Below are 10,844 nucleotides of genomic sequence, written 5' to 3'. Positions count from 1 at the left end.
GTTGGAAGCTCAGATGAGATGATGTATGTGAAATGATATATAAATGTTAAGATATCATTTATCTTCCTCTTCTCCTGAGTAATGGGCCCATTCTTCTGAACCTTCTCTTTTTGCTATCCCAAGCACTCATGACATAATTGCAAGATCATTCATACTTTTGCATTCTCTGCTATTTCACCCTGCTTCTATCTACTGTTTGTATCTAAAATGTTCTCTACCTTTTACTCTTCTTCAGCATTATTTCAGTTTATGTTTTCAGAATTAAATATCCTTTCATGTCCTCAACTTTTACTCTTCTTCTCATTCGCTGCTTCCTTCCCTCCTGATGTAAAGCACTTTGCAAACCTTAAAATGCCATGTAAATTATTGATATTCTTTTCTGTCATCTATAAAATGAGGAAGTTGGACTCAAAGTGGTTCATGACTGAATCTTATCTTTGACCTAGAATTCTGAGTCTGAGGATGTGTCCAGGGAGCAGGAGTGGACCCAAGTTCACTGAAACAGAATAGAAGAGGCAGGGAAATGTGCCTGGGAAAGAGAATGGACAGGATGGCATCCATGAATAGTGACCTCTTGGTGTGTCATGAAGGTTTGTGAATAGTCCAGGTTTTAGTGTATTTTGGGACACCCAAAATGGGATTAAGGGGTCTTAGGTCAGGGCTGTGACAGCTGCTAGATTAGGGGCAGAAAACTAAAAGAATGAGAGTAACTTCACAATTATTTCCCAGGGGCAAAAGTAAATCATTTAAGAAAGGGTGAAATGGTAAAAGGACAACCCTGCCCTCTTAATCTAGGCCAAAAAGAAGCAAAAGAGTTCTAGATTCAAACAAGTAAATGACAAATATTAAGCAACTGTTATGTGGAAGAAATGAGGAACTACAGTCTAGGAGGGAGTGTATGTTCAAAGATTCACTGGGAAGTAGGGTGGAAGAAGTTACTAAGTGCTATTGAGAGGAGTTAAAAGCTCTTCTTTCTTCATTGCCTCAGCATAGAGAAGGATGAGCAGCAATATAGCTAGCCCAATTAAGGCATATGGAACACAAGCAAATGCAGAGACTGCATATCTTTAAAATGATGGGGTTACACTGAATGATCTTGGACTTTTTTTAGCTTGAAAATCCCTATTAAAGGAAAGGGTGGAGGCAGAGGAACCAGTCGGAGGACTCAGTGGTCCAGGAGATTCAGAAGTACCTGAACTAAGGTGGGTGAGGGTGGATATGAAGAGGAGAAATTGGCACCAGTCACAGACTGTGGGCTGGGTGACTCCTTGGATGGAAGGGGGTGAGGAAGATGATAGATGAGCTGAGATGGCTAGGAGTACAGGGCTGTGGGACTGGGGCAAGCTTTGGCTACGGTTGCCCCTGGGGCTGAGCTAGTATTGCAAAAGGGAAAGAAGGATGAAACTAACGGGGTTGTCCCAGAGTAGGACCCGCTCCGTTGGCAGACCAAGATGTACGTGGTGGAGAGTGGGCAGACCCTGGCCTCCTCAGGAAACCTCTGGGAGCCTGTTTTCTCAAATCGTTCCACTTTCGAACATGTGGAAATGAATGGAAGACTTGGCCCGCCTGAAAGGCCGAGAGCTGTAACTGGAGTCTTATCCATCTCGTCCAGGACGTGAAGCTGAGTCGGTGAGGAGGCAAAGGCCGGGACAACCACTCGGAGTAGCAGGATGATTCGGTGAGGGTGGCGCTTCCAGGAAAGGGGCGTGGCTTTGCTCCGAGCCTGGCTCCGCCTCCTCTATTTACGCCTCACGTGCTCTTCCCCTATGGTCACGACCCCGCCCTCTAGAATAAGACCGTGGACGTTGGCGAGGGGGAAGTGCCACTGCCCGGCCTTCCCGGAGAACCGGGAGCTCAGAGGGGGAGGGGAGGATGGCGCAGTGCGCAGGCGTGAAGGACCACTTCCGCGGGACGGCGCGAGCGGAAAGGGAAGTGAGCGCTGGACCCGGCTGGCCGTGTCCGGGGCCCTGAGGGAGGAGGAGCCGAGAGGTGAGTGAGGCCGCCCGCCCGCCCGGTCACCCCGCACCGTGCGTGCCCCCGGCGCAACCCGCTGCCCGCCCCTTCCCCCAGCGCCTCCGGGACTGTCGGCGGGCCTCTGCACCACAAGCCCGCCGGAACCCCAAGACCCGAGCAGGCGTCTCCTTGGCCCGAGGCCGAACAGCGGCCTGGGGCTGAGTCGAGATCCCGAGCGCAGGCGGGCGGCGCGCGGGACTGCCCCTGACCTTGTGGGCCGCGGGCTCAGAGCGCTCTGAGTGAGTGACCGCGGGGCCGCCTCTCCCCGAGCCCTCTCTGCACCCGCACTCGGTGGCCCCAGCTTTGTTTGTGTTTGATAACGGCCCGGCTCCTCCTCAAAGTAGCGCTTAGTCTGGTAACACCTTTACCCAGGGCGTTGGGGTTTGTAAAGGGCTCCTACTCCTTCATCCCATGACAGCCCTGCGGGATGGGGCCTATGGCTGCTGGGCCCGGATAAGGGGAGGAGGTCAAATCTCAGAGAGCTTCCCTTGCCCCGGGTCTGTAACCAGTAAGTTCTTTCACTCCACTTGGCTATGCCAAAGTCCTCTCGTTGGACTGCCTGGAGAATGTTGAGGGCACCAAAGGGCCACTAAATTCCCAGTTACTGTGACTTACTTTCTCGAAGTAATCTTTCCCTCACTGCAATAGAAGAGTTTCTTCTTCCCCATAGTTATTAACTTAATATTTGAATCAGGACGCTAAGGGGTTACTCCCCACCCCCACATCCCAGAAATTCCAAACCTGTAATTTAGAGATGCTAAAGGCAAGTTGCTAAAATCACCCAGAGTTCCCAGTCTAACCCAGGCTTGCAGAGCTGAGCTCTTGTTACAATATTATCTTCATTATAAAGTGGCCTGGTTTCACAAAGGCAATATTGCAAAAAATCCAACACAGATGACCTTAGTATTAGGTCAAGCATTCACTACTTCACTGGGGTTCCAGAAGATTCATGTTTATTGGCACTAAGTGGCCTTTTGGGGACTTGCTTTACAGTGGGAGAGACCTGCTATTCCCAAAGATGGCCTAACATGAGGAAGCCCTGCCAGGTGGGAGCCAGCTGTGATATCGGAGATGGAAACAGACTCTGTAAGTTGTACACATCTGCATCGTTGCCAGGGTGAGGCAACAAAGAACACTCCATCTGTTTAGTAACATAAGGGAGGACAGACATGCTATGTGATTCCACTAGTAGAAGTGATAAAATTTAATCATACTCCAGTCTTTTTTTTTTTATGTTTAACATTTCTATTCACAATTCTATGACAGAAGGGCAAGGGCTAAGTTATTGGAGTTAAGGACTTACTTGTCCGGGGTGGTACAGCTAGGAAGTGCCCAAGGCCATACCTGAACCAAAATCCTCTTGAGTTCAGGCCTGGCCTCTATCCACTGTGCCACCTAGCTACCCCTATACTAATTTTCAATCCACTTACACCTTATCACTTTCTCCCTCACTCTGTTCCCCATTCCATTCTTTTGATCATGGCAGTGGCATACTCTGTGCTTTCCCTCTTTGTTTCAATTTTAGAGGAAGAGGTGACCCTAACTGCCAACACTAACCTCTCTATTTGTGTCCCTGATTCCAGAAGCTCAGTCATTTCTTCTCTCTTCCTAACTTTTATCCATTGACTTCTCACTTGCTACATTAGGACATGCAAAGACCCTTCCTTCCTCCCTTAAATTTTCATTGTCTTTACCCTCCCCTAATGCTGTCATCCTATATCTCTTTCCTTTCACAAACTCCTAGGAAAAGCTCTCTGTATTTGCTACCTTTACTTTCTCATTTCCCACTCACTTAACTACTTTCAGTCTGTTTTCTATAACTACTATGCAAATAATTAGGAAATCACCATAATTCTTACTATTAAATCCCAATGGTCTTTCCTGAACCTTCCTTTTTCTTGACCTCTCTGCATCTCTGACACCTGGCAAATCCTTTTTTCTGAATAGTCCTTGGGTTTTACTGATATTTCTCTGCTTTAATTCTCTTGGTACACTTCTCCCTGATCCTTCCTGGTTTTTCTTTGTAGGAACATCAGCCATGCTCCATTTCCAGCTTCTTGCCCCATACCTGTTATTTAGTCTGAGCTCCAAGACTGCATTTCCATCTGCCTGCTAGACATCTCAAACAAAACAAGTCTAAAACAGAGCTTATTATCTTTCCTTAAGCCAACTCTCCTGCCTTTTTTCTTTCTTTTGAGAGTTACCTGGTTCTGTAGCCTCTTAACTGTTCTCTTTTAATCCAGTCTGTCTTTCTCACAACTTTCAACTGATATTCCTACAGCCAAATCTGACCAGGTCATTCCCTATTAAAGAAGTTTTAGTCACTCCCTGTTGCCTTTAAGATAAAACATAAAATCCCCTAGTTAGCATTTTAAAGGATTTTACATTTTGTTTACAGCCAGTTTTTCCAGACAGGTTACATATCACTCCTCACAAACTCTAGTCTAGCTGGCTTGCTAATACTTATGCAAATGCTATGGTATATGATAGGATTAACATAGTGATTTTAAAATGTTAGAATTAAATATTTTAATTCATAATCATATACAAACATTATTGAGAAATTGATTTCCCCTATAAATTGACCTTGTTGCCAGGCTCTGGGGAAAGTAACAGAGTTGTGTTTTTCTTTTTGCCTAGACTATCCCAATCTGGCAGAACAAACCACATGGGGCTGCTCGAAGCGTAGTGAGGAGGATTGGGACTAACCTCCCCTTGAAGCCATGTCCTCGGGCATCCTTTCAGGTAAAGGGACACAAAAGCTGGCAGAGGCAGGCTGGGAAAAAATCAAATTTGTCTCAACATTGAGGCAGTGTAATATAGAAAGATTACTGGGCCACGGGACAGAAGGCCCTGCCCCTTATTGTCTGTTTATACCTCCTTGGGTCTAAATAGAAAAGATCAGATGATCTCACATGTCCCTTCCAATCTGTGATTCCATGAATGATATTTTACAACTTCCATTTATTTTTTTAATAGATTTTAATTGATATTTTTGTTTTTATATTACCTAGATTTTTCCCCTCCCAAAAATTCATCCCATAAAACCTTTCTTGAAGAGGAAAATTTTAGCAAAACTGATCAGTACATTTTTTAAATGTGACATACTCGGTTTCACCAGATATTTATACTGAGCAAAGTCATGACTATTTTGAATTATAAGGTGATCAGAAAAAAACTTGAATTTCAATTCTTCATGTATTTTAAATAACTCCTTCCTATCCTTAGCCTCCTCATAAATAGAACACTTGTAGAACCTACATCACAGAATTGTTGTGAAGATTAAGAGATGATGTTTTTAAAGCACTTTAGAAATTTTAAGGTACAGTAGGGCCTCCATACTCTCAGGGGAAAAGTTCCAAGACGTACTGTGAATGATTGAAACCAATGATATAAGCTAACACCTGCTGGCCCCTATATATGTGCTTTCTCTCCCTGTTCCTGCCTCTGGCTTGATGCTCTGAAGCTTCCCTGTCTGTTCCCTCCCCTACCCCCCCCCCCCAATAAAAAATGTATGAAAGTGAAAGCAGAAGAGATTGCAAGTCACTGCTATGTTTGATCTCCGGTGCTTCACTGAATAATTTGCTTCACAGCTGAAAGCAAAACCAGATAAGGGGCCTGTTAGTACTATGCAAACATCAGCATTATTCCTAGAACCTTTGTGAGGAGTTACTTGGAATAAGACCCCTTTCTGTAATTAATTTTCCCTATTAAGAATAAAGCCAGTTTGCTTAGGAAGTGGACCATTCTGTAGCCCTTCCCCCTCAAAAACTGTGACCCCACCAGACCAACTTTAGGACCCCTGTGCTACAGCTGCTGGCAAGCCTTGGGAGAAAGGGTTCTGTCACTTCAGGAATCGAATTTGGGTGATTCAAATTTATGTAAAGCAAGAAGTGTCACTATTTAGGAAGTCTAGTGATAATGGATTGGAAGGAGTTGCTTAAAATACATGAAGAATTGAAATTCAAGGTATTCTGATCACCTTATAACTCAAAATAATGATGATTTTGCTCATTGTAGACATCTAGTGTCAGATTCCCACTTGCCTATTGAGCATCCCAGAAAGGATGTATTGCAGACATCTAAGCTCAAAATGAACTTATTTTCTTTTTCCAAAAATATTCCCTTCTTCCAAACTTCCTTATTACTATCAGGGGCACACCACTACCTCCCATTAACCAGGCTTGCAACCTAGCTATCATCCTCAGGCTAGAAAAGACTGAACAAAACTACTTAGAATGGAGCTACGCCTAAGACAAGTAAGGTGATAACACCTAGCTGCCCTTGTTGAGTTTGTTACCTGTCCCAGAACTATTATATTAGCCTTCTTACTGATCTTACTGTATCCATTCCAAAAGAACTAGAAGATATGATTTTTGAGCCACTATCAGTGATCCTCGAGAGATTGTGGAGAAAATATTTTCATCAGATATTTCTGATTTAGGTCTCATGTTCAAGATTTATAGGGATTTGACACAACTATATAAGATCAGTCATTCCCCAATAGAAAAGTAGTCAAAAGACATGAACAGTCATCAGGAGAATTACAAGCACTGATTATCACATGAAAGATTGCTCCAGATCATTATAAGAAGAAAATTATACAAATTAAGATAAGAGGTTTTACTTCACAGGAAATTGACCAATGATGAAAAAAAGACTCAAATAGTCTATGTTAGGGAGGCTACGTGGGAAGCACACTAAAAAGAAATAGGGGAAAAAGAAGGGAAGGGACATTTATTAAACAGCTAGTATGTGCCAGGTACTGTGCTAAGCACTATTCAAATATTATCTCACTTGATCTTCTCAACAACCCTGAGAAGCAGGAGCTACTGTTATCTCCACTTTACAATTGAAGAAACTGAGGCAAATAAAGTAAATGACTTGCCTAAGGTCACACTGCTGATAAGGCCTGAGGTCATATTTGAACTTGGGTTTTCCTGACTCTAGACCCAGCACCCTGTCTACTGTCCCAGCTGCCTCTACTACTCTACTGGAGCTGTGAATTAGCCATCCTTAATTCTTCCTTCTCTTTTATTACCCATTTCCATCTAGTTGTCAAGTCTTGTCAATCCTTGCCCTTAAGGAGCTTATAGTCTTATGGGGGAAACAGCATGCAAGCAAACAAAAACAGGATAAGTAGAAATCATTAAAATAGGGAAGGTACAGGAATGAAGAGGGGTCAAGGAAGGCTTTTTGTAGAAGGTGGGATATTAGTTGGAACTTTAAGAAAGCTGGGGGAGGTCAGAGGGTAGAGATGAGGAAGTTTTCCAAGCTTGGGGGACAGCCAGAGAGAAGGCCCAAAGCCAAAGATAGTGTGTCTTATTCTTTGGCTAAGAGGCCAGTGCCATGGAACAAAGAATAAATGATGGAGAGTAAGGTGTAAGGAGACTGAAAAGGTAGGAGAGGGTTAGGAAGGACTTTTTTCTCCTGGAAGCAATAGGGAGCTACTGGAGGTTACTTAGTGGAGGGGGTGGGGGGAAATAAGGAGAGGTGACATGAGCAGACCTATGCTTTAAGTTCATTTGGGGGGCAGCTGGGTGGCTTACTAGATTGAGAATCGGCTCAAAGATAGGAGGTCCTGGGTTCAAATTTGGCCTCCAACACTTCCTAGCTTTGTGACCCTGGGCAAATCACTTAACCTCCATTGCCTAGCCCTTACCATTCTTCTGCCTTAGAACCAATATCCAGCATTGATTCTAAGATGGAAGGTAAGGGTTTTTTTAAAAGTTCATTTTAATGGCTAAATGGATCTCAAGGTGTATATATATTCCATTGAGAGGAAAAGAATGTGGAGATAGAAAATTAAATGCAGGACATTCTTTCTTCTTCTTTGCCTTTATGCAAAGGGTCTTCCAAGTCCCTTTCTGCCTCACTGCTGCCTCATAGAATTCCTGGCTTCCTTTAAAGGGTAGTGTAGGTGCTAGGTCTCCCAACAGTACATGTACACCTTTCCTGGCCTTCCATCTCTGTCCCTTCTCTCCATATTAGCACTTTCTTCTTGAAAAAGACAAATTTTAAGGAAAAATTACCTCTGAGAGTTGTCCAAAAGTCAAATGGGCTCCTTTAGATGTTGGTTCAATCTTAGTACCACTAAAGTCAAGTATGTTAATAGAGTAGGTCCTTGTCCAAAAGAAGTTGGGTTGTATTCTATCTTCTGAGATTCCATGTGGCCTATGCCTCTCAGGGAAATATTTCTCCTGGCCCCACTGATCTCAGAAGTGAAATTCCAAGCCATTATTCAGCTCTTTCTGTGTCAGACCCTAGAACAGTCTAACGGAACCATGAGCTAGGAAGTATGTTATATGTGTCTGAAAGAAAAAACCTGGACTAAGTACTCCCCTTCACCTAAAAGCTTAGCTGCCTCAGTTTTTCCATCAGGATCATTAACAGGTAAAGTCTAACATACAACAAGCAGTTATCACCCTTTGGATTCCCAAAATGGGGCCTGGTTCAAGGTACATAAAGTTACAATAAAGAGTATGCAACAAGCACAAATCCTAGAATGGCATGTGTACAAAAGAGAGCCTACTTCTTGAAGCATGTGATGTCTTGCCTACAGAGAATATGGAGCTCAGGACACTAAGCATACATGTTGGCTGTAATCATAGATGCCAGGAACATAACTAGAACTGGAGAGAGCCTCATGCCATCTAGGCCAGCTCCAACATTGTACAGATAAGGAACATTAAGCCCAGAGAGGTTAAAAAACACATGTAATTAATCAAGGAATTCAGCAATTCAGATTGGCAAACCTCAAGCAAAGTCCAGTGCTCAATGATCTAAATCGGGGAGGATACAGTAGGCATTCAGGTAAGTGTGATAAAGGCAAAGCACTTTTAAGTCAGGCTTGAAGATGGGAGGTCCTAGGTTCAAATCTGACCTCAGGAAAAGATGAAACATTGGAAGAAGACATGATTGACAGGCAATGACAGTTGGTAGCAGAGGGTCATGGGAGAGAAGAAAGGACCTGGAAGAGCTCTGAGAGGAACTCTGGGCTTTTGAGCTGGGATCTCAAGGTGGCAGGAAGCACTTTTCCTTGCTAGAGACTTGTCAAGAGCCAATTGAGGATTTCCAATTGACTAACCCTGAGACTTCTCCAGAAGAGTGATTTTATCTCTTAACAACATCTATAAATAGATTTTTGGTTTCATCGGACCTGTGAGGGTCCTTGGACTCACAGCCCAAGGGGGCAGGGGAAAGGGGGTGGCTATCAGCCTTATTGCATCTGCTCTACTTATTCCTTGACCCTTCTAATAGTTAATTTAGTATTAGAGATAGTAGAAAGGGGAGGTAAAATTATGGCCTGGTTCTGAAGCTGGCAGAATGAAGGACCTCATGAGAGTTAGAAAATAGGGGACTCTCCTACAACTCCCCACTTCCCTAATATCCAGTATCTATTAAATTATTAAAATGCAAAGTCAGATAGCAAGGAATTATTCAAAGGAGTTTGGAGAAAGCAACTCACTGAGGCTACTGATCAGCCATAGCTGAGTGCTGATCTAGACCCCTCCCCCTGCTGAGTCAGCAGACTTGGGGGAGTCTTATCTTCCTGGCTGGTTTGTGCACAGGAATTTGGGGGTACCCCTTCCATCACCTGATAGGGGAGACTTCCCTTCAACTCCCCATCACCTATTTACCTCAGGGGAACCTCATATTCTCAAGTTATACCCCTTGTAGCATAGTACAGGAGTGAGAGCACAGTAGGAGTCATTCCACCTAGACTTCTACTCTTCATCACTTCATCTGCTCACTTATAGTAGCCTCCTTTATACCAACAGACACCATCTCCAAGATAATCATTACACTGTGTGATCCTGTACAAGTCACTTAACCCCCATTGTCTAGTCCTTACTGCTCTTGTGCCTTAGAATCAATACACAGTATTCTAATACAGACGGTATTTGCGAAATGACATTGCACATTGTTGGGGTGGTTGTAATAGCTCCACAGCTCAGCAGATTAGGCCATGGAAGAGCAGGAGAACCAAAGCCACATGTCAATTTCCATAGATGCCTGAGCCAGCCTGTCAGAAGAGCTCAGTGCAGTACAGGGCCTGGGTATGGAAAATGACTCTTGGGTGTTTTCTTTCTTTTCATCTGTTTATAGCTCCAGTGAGAAGTCAGAAAATCTTTAGGGATGACTGGCTTGTAAAAATTCCCCTTTAAAGGTGTGCAATTTTTTCCCCATTGTTCTCTCTTAGGAGCAGTAAAGGGAGGATACCTATCACAAGTTAACAATGTTGTATTTATACTGTCAAATGCAGACACTGGCTTGGTTGGTTTTGTTTAGCTTATTATCTTTGTTTCAAAAGTGGGGGTGTTGGAAGTGAAGATGTATCTGAAAATTACTATCGTAAAACAAGGCATCAACAACAGAAAAAAAATGGGAACAAAGATGGCAAGGCAAGAGTCTGATTTACTTTGAATGTGCAACACATGCTTCCTTTCCACCATGCCTAGCAAAGGCCAATGAAGACTTGATCCTTGACAGGGTTAAATGGGGAAACCTCTTCTAGCTTGTGCAAGCCTGATATCCTTAATTCAATCTTATGCCACTGTGGTAAAACTTTTTTGCTTCAGTAATAAAGTTTACTATTGCCCAGCCAGGGAATTAAAGAAACCAATCAAGGTTAGTTAATGGTAGGAGGAGCTATACTGAGGCAGCTGTATGACCTGAGCTAGGTCTGACTCAGGAAAACTTATCTTTATGAGTCTAAATCTGGCCGCAGACATTTACTATATGGCCCTGGGCAAGTCACTTAACCCTGTTTGCCTCATTTATCTCATCTACAAAATGAACTGGAGAACCACTCCAGTATCTTTGCCAAG

General features: G+C 43.6%; 1 protein-coding gene and 1 long non-coding RNA gene across 6 annotated transcripts in view; one reads left to right on the top strand and one right to left on the bottom strand.

The window, feature by feature from the left end:
* LOC107649043 (uncharacterized) overlaps positions 1-10,844 on the bottom strand; it is a 35,648-nt gene that overhangs the window by 22,137 nt on the left and 2,667 nt on the right. The window lies entirely within an intron of this gene.
* MTFR1L (mitochondrial fission regulator 1 like) overlaps positions 1,468-10,844 on the top strand; it is a 19,520-nt gene continuing 10,143 nt past the window's right edge. Inside the window, exons 1-3 of one of the 5 annotated variants that reach the window (XM_001368899.5) lie at positions 1,468-1,989; positions 3,007-3,099; positions 4,654-4,758. In XM_001368899.5, coding sequence (XP_001368936.1) covers positions 3,085-3,099; positions 4,654-4,758 — 120 coding nt within the window. In that variant the 5' untranslated portion in view covers positions 1,468-1,989; positions 3,007-3,084. Of the gene's footprint in view, positions 2,369-3,006; positions 3,100-4,653; positions 4,759-10,844 lie in introns of all 5 variants that reach the window. The other 4 variants (XM_016422099.2, XM_016422098.2, XM_007491334.3 and 1 more) reach the window with 4 other exon arrangements.

This window comes from Monodelphis domestica, chromosome 4, assembly GCF_027887165.1.
Source record: "Monodelphis domestica isolate mMonDom1 chromosome 4, mMonDom1.pri, whole genome shotgun sequence".
Taxonomy (NCBI): domain Eukaryota; kingdom Metazoa; phylum Chordata; class Mammalia; order Didelphimorphia; family Didelphidae; genus Monodelphis; species Monodelphis domestica.
This window is presented reverse-complemented; position numbering and strand designations above follow the sequence as displayed.